The sequence below is a fragment of the Neoarius graeffei genome, chromosome 19 (assembly GCF_027579695.1).
Source record: "Neoarius graeffei isolate fNeoGra1 chromosome 19, fNeoGra1.pri, whole genome shotgun sequence".
NCBI classification, from domain to species: domain Eukaryota; kingdom Metazoa; phylum Chordata; class Actinopteri; order Siluriformes; family Ariidae; genus Neoarius; species Neoarius graeffei.
Window position 1 is genome coordinate 16,219,681 of NC_083587.1, and position 18,391 is coordinate 16,238,071.

Sequence of the window (18,391 nt, forward strand, 5' to 3'; positions counted from 1 at the left end):
GAGAGCAGTGTGTACCATCATACTTCTACTAAAGGTCAGGAGATGTGACACAAAGTCACGTGGCGTGTCGAGCAGTAGGACTGCGTGAAATCGGATAAGCAGAGATGTTTTGTGGAAATTGTATTTGATGAAACGTGAATAAAGTTTGCAATACTGCACTGTAAATCGAAGACGAATTCTGCTTTCGTTTCTTCTTCCTCTTCTTCTCCTTCTTCTTCCAAGGCATCAGAGCTGTGTGAGGAGAGACGGCGGCTTTTATTAAGCCCTCAGCTCACTGGAGCAGGACGACAGAAGCTTATCTGTTCTGCAGGAGTCAGCATTTTTTTCCAGGGCACAGCAAAGGTTTAAGAAGAGAAGGATTCACTGAGACAGCGCCTTCTAGTGCATGATGTAGAACTGAAATAGATCGAAATCAAAAGCATTCTAGCCTACAAAATGATTGAATGAATCAATAAATAAACAAAATCATGGCAGATAAAAGTTAGATAATCCATTCTCTTAAACAATATGTTTAAATATTAAATTTAATTATAAAAAGTATTTAAATTATCATTAATAATACCATTAAAATGAATGATTAATAAGCTGAATGGTTATCATACACTGTTTTTTAAACCTCGCCGCAGTGTTCAGTGTAAAGCCGGAAGTCTTTATAAACCTGGTGACCTCTGGGTTCAGGATTCTGATTGGTCAGAAGGTGTTGAGTGATTTTCCTGACAGTAGTTGGTGACATATTAAAGACAAACCCCGAGCGAGGTCACACAGACCCAACACTGTGGCACAATGACCCTGAACCCGCTTTAGTCTCAGTCACCAGGTAAACAGCAGATAACAGCCTGTGGAACAGCAGGACCCTGACCCGAACCCAAGGGCACTCCATAAAGTTCTGCTTCCACAAACAGTGTGTTTTCAGACACCCAGTGTGTACAGATCAGAGAGACAAAACCAGAAAATTAGAGAAAGCAGCAGAGAGAGTGAGTGAGACAGAACGAGAGATAGAGAGAAAAGGACAATGAAAGAGAAGGAAAGAGAGACAGAATGAGAGAGAGATGGAGAGAAAAAAAGAGATGGAGAGAATGAAAGAGTGAAACAGAAAGAGATAGAGAGAAGAGAGAAAGACAATGAGAGAGAGGGAGAGAAAAAGAAGAAAAAGAGAAACAATGAGAGAGTGAGACAGAGAGAAATGGAGAGAAAAAGAGAAACAGCTAGAGAGAAAGAGCGAGAGAGAAAAGAGATATCGAGAGAGAAAAGAGAAAGAGACAGAGAGAGAATGAAAGAGTGAAACAGTGAGAGAAAAGAGAGAGAGACAGAGAGAGTGAGTGAGACAGAACAAGAGATAGAGAGAAAAGGACAATGAAAGAGAAGGAAAGAGAGACAGAATGAGAGAGAGATGGAGAGAAAAAGAGAGAGAGAGAATGAAAAAGAGTGAAACAGAGAGATAGAAAGACAATGAGAGAGAGGGAGAGAAAAAGAAGAAAAAGAGAAACAATGAGAGAGTGAGACAGAGAGAGAGAGAAAAAGAGGAACAGAGCTAGAGAGAAAGAAAGAGTGAGAGAGAAAAGAGATATCGAGAGAGAAAAGAGAGACAGAGAGAGAATGAAAGAGTGAAACAGTGAGAGAAAAGAGATATCGAGAGAGAAAAGAGAGACAGAGAGAGAATGAAAGAGTGAAACAGTGAGAGAAAAGAGAGAGAGACAGAGAGAGTGAGTGAGACAGAACAAGAGATAGAGAGAAAAGGACAATGAAAGAGAAGGAAAGAGAGACAGAATGAGAGAGAGATGGAGAGAAAAAGAGAGATAGAGAGAATGAAAAAGAGTGAAACAGAAAGAGAGATAGAAAGACAATGAGAGAGAGGGAGAGAAAAAGAAGAAAAAGAGAAACAATGAGAGAGAGTGAGACAGAGAGAGAGAAAAAGAAGAACAGAGCTAGAGAGAAAGAAAGAGTGAGAGAGAAAAGAGATATCGAGAGAGAAAAGAGAGACAGAGAGAGAATGAAAGAGTGAAACAGTGAGAGAAAAGAGAGAGAGACAGAGAGAGTGAGTGAGACAGAACGAGAGATAGAGAGAAAAGGACAATGAAAGAGAAGGAAAGAGAGATAGAATGAGAGAGAGATGGAGAGAATGAAAGAGTGAAACAGAGAGATAGAAAGACAATGAGAGAGAGGGAGAGAAAAAGAAGAAAAAGAGAAACAATGAGAGAAAGAGTGAGACAGAGAGAGAGATAAATGGAGAGAAAAAGAGAAACAGAGAGAATGAAAGAGTGAAACAGAGCTAGAGAGAAAAAGAGCAAGAGAGAGAAAAGAGAGATATCGAGAGAGAGAAAAGAGAAAGAGACAGAGACAGAATGAAAGAGTGAAACAGAGTGTGAGAGAAAAGAGAGAGAGTGAGAAACGGGGAGAAAAAGAGAGACAGAGAATGAAAGAGTGACAGAGACAGATAAATAATAATAATAATAATAATAATAATAATAATAATAATAATATTTATTTATAAAGCACTAAAACTATGATACATATTCTAAAGCGCTGATACATTCACAAAACAATCAAAAGTAAATAAAAATGAATAAATACATAAAACAAGTTCTATATAAAAAATTATCCAAGTTACAACTGGTATGCAAGACGAAAGAAATGTGTTTTTAGGGCCTGCTTGAAGTCATTTAATCCCTTTATCCCTCGGATGAGGGGTGGTAAAGTGTTCCACAGTTCTGGGCCTGCATGAGCAAATGCCTTGTCGCCAAAGGTCTTACAGTTTGTCTTCGGAACAGCGAACACCATAGTTTTACTTGATCGTAGGTTGTTCGACGATTGACTATGAGAGAGCAAAGACTTCAAATAGACAAGAGAAAAAAGAAAAAGAGAAAAAGACAGAACGAGAGCAAGAGAAAAAAAGAGAGCGAGACAGAGAGAGAAAAGAGAAAGACAGGAAGAGAGTGAATGAATGAAAGTAAGACAGAGACAGAGTGAGAGAAAAAAGAGAGAATGAAAGTGAAAAAGAGAGATAGAGAAGAGAGAAAGACAGAGAAAAAAGAGAGAGAGAGAGACCATCAACTAGTCTTTATGAACACAACAACTTTAGGTGACACATAGTTTCAATTCATCTGACAAACAAACAAACAAACAAACAAACCAGCCACAGTTTGGTAAACTTCAAATTAACAGTATGTACACTACTGTTCAAAAGTTTGGGGTCACTTTGAAATGTGCTTATTTTTGAAAGAAAAGCACTGTTCTTTTCAATGAAGATCACTTTAAACTAATCAGAAATCCACTCTATACATTGCTAATGTGCTAAATGACTATTCTAGCTGCAAATGTGTGGTTTTTGGTGCAATATCTCCATAGGTGTATAGAGGCCCATTTCCAGCAACTCTCACTCCAGTGTTCTAATGGTACAGTGTGTTTGCTCATTGCCTCAGAAGGCTAATGGATGATTAGAAAACCCTTGTACAATCATGTTAGCACAGCTGAAAACAGTTGAGCTCTTTAGAGAAGCTATAAAACTGACCTTCCTTTGAGCAGATTGAGTTTCTGGAGCATCACGTTTGTGGGGTCGATTAAATGCTCAAAATGGCCAGAAAAATGTCTCGACTATATTTTCTATTCATTTTACAACTTATGGTGGGAAATAAAAGTGTGACTTTTCATGGAAAACACAAAATTATCTGGGTGACCCCAAACTTTTGAACGGTAGTGTGTATATAAACACACACACACACACACACACACACACACACACACACACACACACACACACACACACACACACATTCTTGCTCCACAGATGATCAAAGGAAACTACAAAAACAACCCATCCACCCACCTCAGTGGGTATGAAAGGTCTCAAACTCGCATGGAATATCAGAACCATGCTTGACACCAAAGATGGTGGTCTCCCAGAACAACGATCTGCTCTTATAGCACAAGAACTCTCTAGACTAAGCATTGACAGTGCTGCTCTTAGTGAAGTCTGCCTCCCAGAGGAAGGCAGCCTCACAGAACACAGAGCCAGATATACCTTGTACTGGTTGGGCAAGCAACAGAGAGACGCCTTGCAAGTGTCGGCTTCATGATCAGGGACTCCATCGCAGCCAAGCTTGAAACCCTATGTACAGGTCACTCAGACAGCATCATATCCATCCGTATTCCCCTCCTAAACGAGTAGTATGCCACGCTGGTCAGTGCATATGCTCTGACTCTTCAAGCAGAACCTGCTGAGAAGGACAAGTTCTACTCTGACATACGTAAGCTCATGGCGCACTGTAACTATACGGCTGGGGAAGAATTTTGTCGCAACCTTCATGCATATGGACTTTGTGAGGAGTAAACAAAGAAACAGCTGGGGACTTTAGCGCTTCATGACTAAAAAAAGGACTGTTAAATAAGGACACATAACAAGAAAAGTACTTGGAAAACACTAAGGACAGAGCCGAGAGGGAAATACAAACCTTTCACCAAGTGACCACTGCAAACTCGAGCACGCTTCGACTCGGCTCCCTTCGATTTCACTGAGAGGTTCAAAAGCCACCTTTCTCCACGTCTTTTTGTGAAATCCTGCGTTCGTTCACCCTTTTTTATTAGTTCACGGGGAACCCTGAAGAAACTTTTATCAGTTTCACGGTTTGAGCGATTCGAACAACCTAAAACAACGCAAGCGTAAGACATTTTTCATGCGAGCAATGAACCTTCTCCGTACAAACGCTTTGTCAACTATGCTTTGGTAGACCACCAGCTAAAGTTTTGAATAACTAATGAGGCGGATGTGACATCACGTGAAACCCAGCAATAGTCCCCAAAAATGTTTGTAGAATTCTGATGGGAAGCCATCAAAAGCGGAGGAGCGTCCATATAACACTGCCTTTGACATTTCCTCCATTGTAATGCAGATTTCAAGAGCAGCTGCTTGGTCTGACCTCAGTCTAGGTAGTCCTTCATGCAGCTCTTCTACTGAGGAAGGGTCACAAGTTCCAGCACTAAAGAGATCCTCATAAAAGTCTATGGCCAGTTTTCTCATTTCCACAGGGTCTTCTGTAATGTCCCCTATTGGGCCGCTTAAGGTGGAGCATGAAATTTTATTTTTACACTTTCTTTTCTAGTTTGAAGAAGAATGACGTCGGGGCATCCATGTCTTTGAGTGTGGAGATCTGTACCTTTACCAGGGCTCCTTTTGCTTTCTCCTGCAGAAAAGAGCCTAGAGATCTCCTCTTATCTTCTAGCTTTAAAGCACAACTTTATTCATCACACACTTGTGAAATTTCCTCTCTGCATTTAACCCATCTGAAGCAGTGAACACACACATGCGCACACACACACATACATACCCAGAGCAGTGGGCAGCCATGCTAACAGCGCCCGGGGAGCAGTTGGGAGTTAGGTACCTTGCTCAAGGGCACCTCAGCCCAAGGCCGTCCCATATTAACCTAACCTGCATGTCTTTGGACTGTGGGGGAAACCGGAGCACCCGGAGGAAACCCACGTGGACACGGGGAGAACATGCAAACTCCACACAGAAAGGCCCTCGCCGGCCACTGGGCTCGAACCCGGACCTTCTTGCTGTGAGGCGACAGCGCTAACCGCTACACCACCGTGCATAATAATTATTATATTATTATGGTCATTTCTGCCAATCATTTCCTCCTCAACCAGTTTAATTTCCTCTTTTTATTTTTCTATTGTGTTTCTCTCTGCAGTTGATGAATGTGTTAAGTCTTGTTGACCCTGATTTGTACTTTCCCCACCTCCCACCATGAAATTAAATCTTCAAATTTGTTCTTTTTTTGATCTCCAGTGTTCCCAAAAAGCTGAAAAGTACAACCCCGATTCCAAAAAAGTTGGGACAAAGAACAAATTGTAAATAAAAACTGAATGCAATAATTTACAAATCTCAAAAACTGATATTGTATTCACAATAGAACATAGACAACATATCAAATGTCGAAAGTGAGACATTGTGAAATTTCATGCCAAATATTGGCTCATTTGAAATTTCATGACAGCAACACATCTCAAAAAAGTTGGGACAGGGGCAATAAGAGGCTGGAAAAGTTAAAGGTACAAAAAAGGAACAGCTGGAGGACCAAATTGCAACTCATTAGGTCAATTGGCAATAGGTCATTAACATGACTGGGTATAAAAAGAGCATCTTGGAGTGGCAGCGGCTCTCAGAAGTAAAGATGGGAAGAGGATCACCAATCCCCCTAATTCTGTGCCGACAAATAGTGGAGCAATATCAGAAAGGAGTTCGACAGTGTAAAATTGCAAAGAGTTTGAACATATCATCATCTACAGTGCATAATATCATCAAAAGATTCAGAGAATCTGGAAGAATCTCTGTGCGTAAGGGTCAAGGCCGGAAAACCATACTGGGTGCCCGTGATCTTCGGGCCCTTAGACGGCACTGCATCACATACAGGCATGCTTCTGTATTGGAAATCACAAAATGGGCTCAGGAATATTTCCAGAGAACATTATCTGTGAACACAATTCACCGTGCCATCCGCCGTTGCCAGCTAAAACTCTATAGTTCAAAGAAGAAGCCGTATCTAAACATGATCCAGAAGCGCAGACGTCTTCTCTGTGCCAAGCCTCATTTAAAATGGACTGTGGCAAAGTGGAAAACTGTTCTGTGGTCAAACGAATCAAAATTTGAAGTTCTTTATGGAAATCAGGGATGCCGTGTCATTCGGACTAAAGAGGAGAAGGACGACCCAAGTTGTTATCAGCACTCAGTTCAGAAGCCTGCATCTCTGATGGTATGGGGTTGCATTAGTGCGTGTGGCATGGGCAGCTTACACATCTGGAAAGACACCATCAATGCTGAAAGGTATATCCAGGTTCTAGAGCAACATATGCTCCTATCCAGACGACGTCTCTTTCAGGGAAGACCTTGCATTTTCCAACATGACAATGCCAAACCACATACTGCATCAATTATAGCATCATGGCTGCGTAGAAGAAGGGTCCAGGTACTGAACTGGCCAGCCTGCAATCCAGATCTTTCACCCATAGAAAACATTTGGCGCATCATAAAACGGAAGATACGACAAAAAAGACCTAAGACAGTTGAGCAACTAGAATCCTACATTAGACAAGAATGGGTTAACATTCCTATCCCTAAACTTGAGCAACTTGTCTCCTCAGTCCCCAGACGTTTACAGACTGTTGTAAAGAGAAAAGGGGATGTCTCACAGTGGTAAACATGGCCTTGTCCCAACTTTTTTGAGATGTGTTGTTGTCATGAAATTTAAAATCACCTAATTTTTCTCTTTAAATGATACATTTTCTCAGTTTAAACATTTGATATGTCATCTATGTTCTATTCTGAATAAAATATGGAATTTTGGAACTTCCACATCCATTGCATTCCGTTTTTATTTACGATTTGTACTTTGTCCCAACTTTTTTGGAATTGGGGTTGTATTCACAGAAAGAATTGTCCTGGATTAGTCTAATATTGAACTGCCAGCACGGGCTTTGTGTTGGATAACCAGATAGTGATAGATCTACTGTTATCATCTGATGATCTGAGAAGCCAGTGGGTGATATTGTTGCTGTTTTTGTATGATTTTATAGCACTTGCTAAGATAAATCCTGTCCAGTCTGGCTGCACTTATTCGACCGTCTGCCTCTTTGACCCGTGTATATTGCCATCCTGTTGGGTGAAAATCTCTCCATACATCGGTCAACCCATGTTCCTTCAATAAAGCAGATAGCGATGAAGTTGACTGTAGGTGTGGTTCCTCTCCGTTTCTGTTTACTGTAAAGTGTGTTGTGCAATTCCAGTCCCCTCCTAGCACCATCACTGAGTTGCTGTTATACTGTTTGAGAGTATTGCTAATTGTTTGGAATAGGTTGACCCGGTTTACACCACCACTGAAAGCATAAACCACTCCAGTTCATCTTCCAGTCCACCTCATCATCACTAGAGCTGTGTGTTTCCTGCAGAAACAGAACATTCATGTTTTTTGTCCTGCTAGGCTCAGTGACCATAGCTCTCTTATTCTTATCTCTACCTCCATTTATATTTAAAGCTAGACGCCCTTTCAAGTTCATAAGATCAGTGAAATTTAGTTCCCTCTGAAATTTGGTCATTGTGATATGTTTATTTCTGTAATATCTTAAGAAAACTACGCCATTTTGTGGCTGGGAAGTTATTTAATTTGAGGGGATTAAAGCAAATAATGCGCATGAAATGACTCGCTTTGCCCATTCTGTCGCTAAACGAACAGCCGATCACACCGAGGTGCTTGCTGACTGGCGATATTTATTAGTTTGGTCCTGCGTTTCCTTTCCTTCATATATAACATAATGTCTTTTCTTCTCACTTTACGTTACTGTAGTCGCTCTTTCACGTTTCATTTGCACACTCACGTCCTCCAGTTTTCTCCCCTGTTTCAAATTTGTATCCCACAATGCCTTGCGCGAACAGGGAAAGCCCACCACGTCATGCATGACGTAGTATCTTGAATTAGGTCACAGTGAGGCAAGGAAAAAATGGTGGAGAATTTAGGACCATGGGGCTCTAAATTCATCTCATCTCATTATCTCTAGCCGCTTTATCCTGTTCTGCAGGGTCGCAGGCAAGCTGGAGCCTATCCCAGCTGACTACGGGCGAAAGGCGGGGTACACCCTGGACAAGTCGCCAGGTCATCACAGGGCTGACACATAGACACAGACAACCATTCACACTCGCATTCACACCTACGGTCAATTTAGAGTCACCAGTTAACCTAACCTGCATGTCTTTGGACTGTGGAGGAAACTGGAGCACCCGGAGGAAACCCACGCGGACACGGGGAGAACATGCAAACTCCACATAGAAAGGCCCTCGCAGGCCACGGGGCTCGAACCCGGACCTTCTTGCTGTGAGGCGACAGCGCTAACCACTACACCACCGTGCCGCCCTGGGCTCTAAATTAATTAATTAATTGTTCTATTTGGGGAAAAAAATGAATAAAATCGGAAGTCTGTAATTCGAATTCAGTAGCTTTCGGTCCACTAAAAAATAATGAAATATATAATTGGGTGTCAGGGAAAATTCTTTTTATAGCCTAAATTTGAGAAATCTGAAAGGTAGTCTACCTGTAAGGAGCTAATCCTTAAACTTCCCATGAGGAGAAGAGAAGAGAAAGAATGAAACACAGAGAGGCACACCAGTAGAAAAGAGGACACCCTCAGTGCTTTACCTGTTTTATTTCCGCCTAGAGAGAGAAGACTTTCCTCTTTTTTCCTTTCTCAGTTTAGTCAGTATCTTTTTTTAATCAAAACCTCTTTTGCCTGCTCAGTCGCTCTTCACTGGCTTCCTTTTTCATTTTTACAATCGACCTTATCAGCTTATCAGCATCAGTATTCACCTCCACAGTATGTTTTCCAAAAGTTTCATCCAAAAAATCGTTTAGTTCGTGCACTGTGTAAAGCTGCTGGTCATCCTGTGATACACAGTCAGAAAAATCAGAAAAGGAATCATCTAACATTTCTTCATCCTGATCCATCTCACCTTCTGAACCTGCTGCTTCTGTCTCCTTGACCTGCTCGGTTTGTTGGGGCGTTTACCCCTGACTGGGCTGGGGAGTGTTTGGGACAGTGTTTACCTCCCGCTGATCCTCTCTCTTGGCTTCATTCCCGGGCGTTTCTACCGCAGGTATCCCCTCAGTGCATGGCTGAGCCACGCCCCCTCCAGTGTCTCCGCCGCAGGTGTCCCCTCAGTGTACGGCTGAGCCACGCCTCCTGGTGTCTCCGCCGCAGCTGTCCCGTCAGTGTGAGCCTGAGACTCGGTCCCGGCCCGAGAGGAGTTGCCCTCCCCAGCCTCGGCGTCTAAACTCTAGTTTCTGTCCGCAGTTTCACTCTCTGCTTGTGCTTACGTCCAACATCTCCACACTCAAAACATTTCATATTTCCTGAACTAGCATAAACCATGGAATACCCTTCCTCATATTTCACCCTGAATGAGATCTCTAGTGATGGAGAGTTGAGAAACATGTACACCTGTCTCCACAGAGACTAGACATGCTGCAGCTTCAGGTCTTTGCATCTGAAATCCACTTGCGAGCTTCCCAAAGCGCTGCATTTCTCTCTCTCTTCCGCGCTTCATTTGGGATGAAAGGAGGCACTCCCTCCCGATACGGTTACTCTGGTGGACGGTACAGCTAACGGGGAAACAATCCTGCACACCACCAAACCCCGACCAGCTACTCCTCAGTCACTTTCTAATAATCAAAATTAAAGTAATATTTTCTTACCTTGTCCTGCAAGAAAGGGAAAAAAGAAAGCGAAGAAAAGCAACGAAATATTTCAAAAAGAACAAAAACTCATTCAGTGCTTTTGCTCACTCTTGCACACCCAAACTCCCAGCATGCAGCGCAGACAGAGAGACAGAAAACTAGAAAGGCAAAAACAGACAGAAGATTCGAGAAAGCAACAGAGAGAGTGAGACAGAACAAGAGAGAGAAAGGACAATGAAAGAGAAGGAGAGAAAAAGAGAAAGAGAAAAAAGTGAGAGAGATGGAGAGAAAAAGAGAAAGATAATGGTGAGAAACAAAGAGAGAAAAGAGACAGAGAGATGGAGAGAAGAAGAGAAAGCACGAGACAGAGAAAGAATGAAAGCGACAGAGAGAGAAAAAGAGACAGAGAGAGTGTTAACATTTTAAGTGACGTTTTGAAAAGAGCAGGACAATGTTAAATAGAAAAATGTCTTAAGTGGGATTTATCTAATTCTCTCTGAATGATTAATGATAATAAATTTAATTGAAATATTTCCGAAAACCTGTAGCTCAGGAGATGCTGAACGTGTTGAGCACAAGCCCATGGGGTAATTGCAGAGGCGGAGTCCAATAACGGCTCTCAGGCTGGATCACTGATGTTTTTATATTAATTCTTTATTCAGACAGCCACACCTAGTTTCTAACATCATCATCATCCACTTACAAAAACTGATTTACACTTTACATCATTCCAGGAATCATTGGTCTAAAACAGAAACACTGAAAAAACCTTAATTCACCTTTCATTCAGTACAGCGATTGAGTTAACCCAGACCCGTGCTTGGTGACGGAGCTCTGGGGTTAGTGTAGGAGATTTACAGAGAACGAGAGAGCAGAACTGGGCAGGGTTGTGTGTGTGAGAGAGAGAGAGAGAGAGAGAGAGAGAGAACAGAACTGGGCAGGGTTGTCTGAGTGAGTGAGTGTGTGAGTGAGTGAGTGAGAGAGAGAGAGAGGATTCTCAGGATGTTGGTCAAGGCAGAACACCAGCAGGTGCAGATAAAGAGGCCGTGAGGAATGCTGGGAATTCTGTGACGAACCTGAGCACTGATTTGGAATTGGTTTGGAACTGATTGGGACTGGGGCTGGGAACTGGTCAGTGATCATTTGGGAGATAGTTGGGAACTGGGGGAAATTTGTTGGTAACTGGTTGGGAAACAGGATTTGTTTGGGAATTGACAGATAGTCATTTGGGACCTCGCTGGAATTTGGTTGGAAATCAGATGGAAATCAGTTGGGAACTGGCTGGAGATCAGTCACGAACTGAGAACATCTGGGAACTGATGAGAATCAGTTGGGAGTCAGTTTGGGAATTGGATGAGAGTGGGATGGGAATTATTTGGGAACTAGTGTAAAATTCTTTGGGAATCAGAAGAGAACTGACAAAATGTAGTCAGGAATCAGTTAGAGCCTGGCTGGGAATCAAATGGGAATCGACTGAGAATTTGGCTGGGAATCGTGGTGTGGTCCTTGTTGACTGGGAGAAGGCAGAGGTTCACTTGCGGGGCTGGTGGATGTGCTGGTTGATGTGGTGGGACGGCGGCAGCTTCTGCACTGAGGGTACGGGCTTCGTGTGAGCCACCTGAGCCGCGGCCGGGGTGAAGTCCTTATCGCCCTGAGGAGCAGGAACACGAACACACACACACACACGAAGATTGGGTTAAAACTCAAGAGCAAGAACCAACACTTCATAGTTGAATCTTCATGGTCACTTCCTACTGAAGATTCTGATTTACAGCATCTCCAGCTTTCTACTGGCTGAAACTAAAACCATGATTTCTGTAGTTTTTTACTGACATCATTCTGTACGTCACATATATACACATATATAGAATACAGACTTAAAGGAAAAATATTTAGAAAGCAGATCTTTTTTTTTTTTATTCTGTCCAATTCCTCAACGCTGAATGAGGCGCAAAATGATTTCATTCAGTGGAAACTCAAACATTGTGCTGCTTCCGTGTGAAGGATTCATCAGGAACAACCGCGTACAAGACTCACTACAAACTCCTGGTTTTCCAGATCCTCCATCTAAACACTGCAGCCTCTAAATGTCGTACATGGTGGCAGGTAAAAAACAGCATCACGGCATGTTTCAGCTCCTCATCCCATCATCTACTCTACCGCCTGAGTGTGGAATCGGTTCTGAATAGCCGAGTCGAAGAACTAAACAAACAAACAAAGAGTGAGATGTGCTTTTGCTAATTCTTAGAATTACATGAAAGTGTTTAGTGTAATTGTAAATTTCCAGCCCCACCCCCTTCCTTTTTTTAAATTTCCTGTTTATTTAATGTTATGCAGAGTCAAACAGAATTGCACCAAACAGAAACTGAGAACAGCAGTCTGTAAACGAACAGCTGTTAAATGATTTTATGTCAGATAACGAAAGGGAAATCCCCAAACCACACGAATAATTCACTGACGTAGTGAAAGATACTGTACAGTCTCAAAAACGGGACTCGGATAGAAATAAAGACGATGCTGAAAAGAACCTGGATTCCAGCACAAACACGGTTTCAATACTAATGTAGTGCTTTGAGGGAATTCCACACAGGGGAGATCTCCGCTCTAGTCTGAGTCACTGCGGTAATAAATGATTAAGGCGGGCGAGGCTGGGGGGTTTCGAGGCGTTCTGTAATCAATCGTTCTGAGCAGAAGTCATGGGACTCTAGCTGAATAAAACAGGAAGTTCAAAACAGCGGCTACTTTGAAGAATCTAAAGTATGATTTAAAAAAAACAAAACAACACTTTTTCTTCATCACATAGTTCCGCTTGTGTTCCAGAGCTTTGGTGTCTTCAGTATTATTCTGCAGTGTAGAAAGCGGTCAAAATACAGAAAAAACGATGAACGAGTAGGGGTGTACAAACTTTTGACTGGCACGGTGTGCATACTACAAAATCACTGATACTGTATAAATCACTTAAGGATTTAATTTGCACTTTAAAAATCTACCTTTGTTCATTACACAGCTTGTATTCACCGTCTATGCACGACTGACCGTGTCGATTGTCTTTGTTTTTGTTTGTTATATTGTACAGCCTTCGTGTTGGTATAATAAATAAATAATAATAATTTAAAAAGGCAGCACGGTGGTGTAGTGGGTAGCGCTGTCGCCTCACAGCAAGAAGGTCCGGGTTTGAGCCCCGGGGCCGGCGAGGGCCTTTCTGTGCGGAGTTTGCATGTTCTCCCCGTGTCCGCGTGGGTTTCCTCCGGGTGCTCCGGTTTCCCCCACAGTCCAAAGACATGCAGGTTAGGTTAACTGGTGACTCTAAATTGAGCGTAGGTGTGAATGTGAGTGTGAATGGTTGTCTGTGTCTATGTGTCAGCCCTGTGATGACCTGGCGACTTGTCCAGGGTGTACCCCGCCTTTCGCCCGTAGTCAGCTGGGATAGGCTCCAGCTTGCCTGCGACCCTGTAGAACAGGATAAAGCGGCTAGAGATAATGAGATGAGATGAGAGATAATTAAAAAAAAAAAAGTGACAGGACAACTGTCATCGTTTATTTTTCCACTTAAACAGTCGACTAAAATTATTTTTGATGATTTTTTTTTTTACTGTTTATTTACCTCTCAAAGATACAGAAGGTAAAGAAACGGGCATGTAATGGTATATCGTGTGATGATAAACCGCGATGCAAATTTACAACAATTCAAATCGATGAAATTAAAAAAAAAAAGAACGGTGATTATTATCAGGCTGCGTAGTCTGGTAGTTCTTCCTCGCTTTAAGTGCGTTGGCGCAAAAACATACAATCGCGAGAATACACGTGACTTCACCAAAGGAAGAAGTAACACAGCTGTAATGTCGTGAACACACAAAAAACAGATCTAAAATGTGAAAGAGCTGCTGTGTGATTGTGTATAAATAGATTTATCAGGAAATCCGAGCTCTCTTTTTACAGACTGAGGAAAGATAAAGAAAAGAGACGCAAATGGAGGCAGAACAAATGTTCATAAAGTTTATTACGAAAAGGAATATTTGTTGTTAATCTCGAAGTAGAAACTTGAAATAAATTCAGTTTTTTTTCTTGATATTTTCAGTTCAGGTTTCAGTTACAGCTTTCCATTTGACATCGTATAATTAACAGTTATTCCATGAAATCGAGTTGTACGCGAGCTGATACCTGACGAGGCGTGTAGCACCGCGTAGGCTGTAAGCCGTGTACGATGAGATTGAGTGGAATAACTGTTTTATTCTATCCACATTGACTGGATTTTGAGAAACGGAGCATTTTTACTTTAGTTTTTTGCAAATTTGATAAATAAAAGCTTTAACGAAGCTTTTATTTAACAAATTTAAATAATAATAAACATTTAATATTTAAAATTACCTAATGGAAAAAATTTAACAAAATGCCCGACAAAATCATTTCCGCTTAGAATGTAAACAAACCAGCGAAATGACAGGAGCAATTTGTGAAAAATGCGATAATTCTTGGAAAAAAAAAAAAAACGTTCTTATCATCAAATACTTTTATTCCACATTTTGTTGCTTTTTTTTGTATTTTTTGGAATTTTGTTTTCGAGTTTTTATTTCGTCCTCGGTTAGTTCAGAACTGGAACTGGAACGTGCCGCCGTTTTGTTTTTCTCTACTCACGGCTGATATCCTAGTAGTAGAGTAGCCAATCAGAGCGCGCAATGGCTCATATCCAGTGAATGTGGATCAAATAATATATTACTGATGGGGAAAAAATTAAACGCGGCACTTTCTCGAGGTAAAATATTAATATTTATTACACGGCTTTGTTGAAGAATCGATTAATTCTGGTTGGTCAAATTACAGCATTCTACGGTCTTATTTCTGTACATCGGATTCCCGTTGCTATGGACACAGTTCTGAATACAGACTCTGGAGGACCAGCGTCCAATCAGATCAATCTGCAGAAAGAAGTCGGATAAATCGTGTCGCTTTAATAATCAAGTTAGCGTCAGCTGGTTCGCGAGACGCTGCGGGGGGAAAAGAAACGTTACGCCATCAGAAAACGCCATGGAAGGTTTTTATAATATTAATTTTAATCTTCGGTTTAATGTATTATAACGCTGAGAGGCTACAGAGGTTTATGTTGCCATGGACGCCGTTCCAACTGTACAACCTAATGGAGTAGTTTTTTTAGCGGAAGCAATAAAGTCATTTTTAAATCAAAATTTTGTGTCAAATTATTGATTTCTTTAGTAAGCAGGTGTGTAATAAGTGGCATAATGTACAGCTGTACATAATCCCTTATGTAAAGGGATGTGTGTGTGTGTGTGTGTGTGTGTGTGTGTGTGTGTGTGTGTGTGTGTGTGTGTGTGAGAGAGAGAGAGAGAGAGAGAGAGAGAGAGAGAGAGAGAGAGACACAATCCTGCATTACAGGTGGAGATTAAGGTCTTCACTGAGGTCTCTTTACAATCTTTCTGCTCTCACAGAAGTCAAGTTTCCTCTTCTCCAAGGATGAGTAAACGCTAATAAAGCGTCACAGTTTTACAGCACTTTTGTTGTAAATTGTAATTTTCCACAACAGTGAGTCTCTTCAGGAGGCAGCAGGAGGAGAAAAAGGAGAGGTTACAGGACACAAACTAGAGATCAGTGAAAATTTTAGAGAGGATGTGTTAAATAAAAGGCTCCTGAACTCCAAACAGTGCTTCCTGAAACCATCGTTCTTCTACATGTTCTGTGTTCTAACAGATAAAACAAGAGCGCTCTGAGAGCACAATATCCCTCGCTGGCAACTCGGCCATAACTCTGGTAAAATGTGACTGAATTGAATGGAGTTATAATGTGCGTATTACTGACATATGACAAAGAATCCTGCCAAGTTTGGTGAAATTCCTCCAAAAATTGTGAGAGGAGTTGATTTCAGAAGGTGAGCCCCCTTCCCGGGACAGACAGACATCGCCACGACGTAATCCCCGTTTGGGCCTTTCAGCCAGTGGAGGATAAAAATTGTGCGTGAAGTTGATTTCAGAAAGCAAGCACACCTTGATGAAGTTGCCAAAGTACAAGTTTGTTAATAATCAAGCGCATAACTCTGAGAAAATTAAACGAAATTTCAATCTGCGTATAACTGTCATATAACAAAACCTTTTGCCAAGTTTGGTGAAATTCCTCCACAAACTGTTGATTTCAGAAGAACATACACCCTCATGAAATTGTCAAAGTACAAGTGATTTAATCAAGGCTCAAAACTCTGGGAAAATTTTCACAAACGAAATTAAATCACAATCTGCGTATTACCGTCATATAACAAGGCCTTTTGCCAAGCTTTGACAAATTCATCCATAAATTGTGAGAGGAGTTGATTTCAGAAGGAAAACACACCTTCATGAAATTGTCAAAGTATAATGTTGTTAAACAAGGGCTGTAACTCTGGGGAAAATGCGACCCAATTAAACAAAATCACAATATGCGTATTACTGACACATAACAAAGAATCCTGCCAAGTTTCGTGAAATTCCTCCAAAAATTGTAAGAGGAGTTGATTTCAGAAGGTGAGCACCCTTCTTTTCAGCCAGCAGGGGGTAAAAAAAAAAAAAAAAAATTACGCGTAATGACATCACAAATCCCAGGTTTATATGAACTCGCTCATTATCACTGATACGTTATCGTTTCTATAGTAACAGCTCGATCCCAAATCAGCTCAGATTTGTGCGATTTATGGAAGGAGTCTCCAGTGTCAGAGATAAAGCTGTAACTTTAATCTTTCAGGGATCTCCGGGACAGAGGAGTTTACGCTCTTTGGCGTTTCTCAGGAACATCACAACTGATTTATTTTCGGAAAAATGCGAAGCCGGTGATGGAACAGTGATGTTTATAGCTGCTATAACGTAAAGGAGAACAAAAAGTGACTAACTAACGAATAACGTTTCATCAACATTAAAAGTAACTATGAAATCGCATGACATGTCATTCCTTACGAAATCAAACTTTGTATAATATATAATGAAACACTTCAGGGACGCGCTGTTCGAGGAAAACTTCATCTAAAGTGGAAATGTTTGAGGAACCACAGGATCAGCCCTCTGAGCGCTTCCTTTCACACCCAGGAAAAAGCAAGTGTGTTCAGCAGAAATGGAAAAACCCCTGAAAGAGAGCTGTAAGCTGTGGCTCTGAGTGTGTGTGTGTTTTTCTGGATCTTTCCATGAGCTTTTGTTTGAAGCTGCGGGAGAGGTGCAGCCGCTCGCTCTGTTCTTTCATGTCAGAATGTGGGCTCTCCAGAGAGTAGAGAAAAACCTTACTGACACACTGATTTACACACACACACACACACACACACACACACACACACGGGGACTCAAAGGACTTCAGACAGGATGTGAATTATACATTACGTGCAGTCAGCGAGCATCTGTCTGTGGATATTCTGATAAAAAGTGAAGCTGTGATACACCTCCACAAACCACAGCCTCTTGCGCACTCTTTATCAATATATATATATATATATATATATATATATATATATATATATATATATATATATATATGTGTGTGTGTGTGTGTGTAAGTAATACTGGCGTACCTTAGTCACCACTCCAGACACGATGACTGGCATCTTCGGTGGGCTGCAAAGAGAAAAAGCATCACATTAAAAAATTTTAAAAAGCAGTAAAACAACAGGCGGCACGGTGGTGTAGTGGTTAGCGCTGTCGCCTCACAGCAAGAAGGTCCTGGGTTCGAGCCCCGTGGCCGGCGAGGGCCTTTCTGTGCGGAGTTTGCATGTTCTCCCCGTGTCCGCGTGGGTTTCCTCCGGGTGCTCCGGTTTCCCCCACAGTCCAAAGACATGCAGGTTAGGTTAACTGGTGACTCTAAATTGAGCGTAGGTGTGAATGTGAGTGTGAATGGTTGTCTGTGTCTATGTGTCAGCCCTGTGATGACCTGGCGACTTGTCCAGGGTGTACCCCGCCTTTCGCCCGTAGTCAGCTGGGATAGGCTCCAGCTTGCCTGCGACCCTGTAGAACAGGATAAAGCGGCTAGAGATAATGAGATGAGATGAGATGAGTAAAACAACAACAACAACAACAACACAAGCTCACAGTCAGGTGTGTGTTATAACGATTCTTCCCAATTTAACATCGAGAAAAATCAGGGAAGCTAAAATAAACAATTTTTTTTTTTTTTTAAATCCAGAACCACAAAAAGATAACGTTTCTTCACGC

The 18,391-nt window shown here is 41.6% G+C and overlaps 1 protein-coding gene across 1 annotated transcript in view; it reads right to left on the minus strand.

Annotated features, from left to right (window-relative positions):
- Nucleotides 1-10,856: 10,856 nt before the first annotated feature.
- The window catches only part of dap (death-associated protein), a 45,073-nt gene continuing 37,538 nt past the window's right edge, over nt 10,857-18,391 (minus strand). Inside the window, exons 3-4 of the mRNA XM_060899736.1 lie at nt 17,755-17,797; nt 10,857-11,871 (exon numbers count right to left, since the gene is read on the minus strand). Coding sequence (XP_060755719.1) covers nt 11,752-11,871; nt 17,755-17,797 — 163 coding nt within the window. The 3' untranslated portion in view covers nt 10,857-11,751. The remainder of the gene's footprint in view (nt 11,872-17,754; nt 17,798-18,391) is intronic.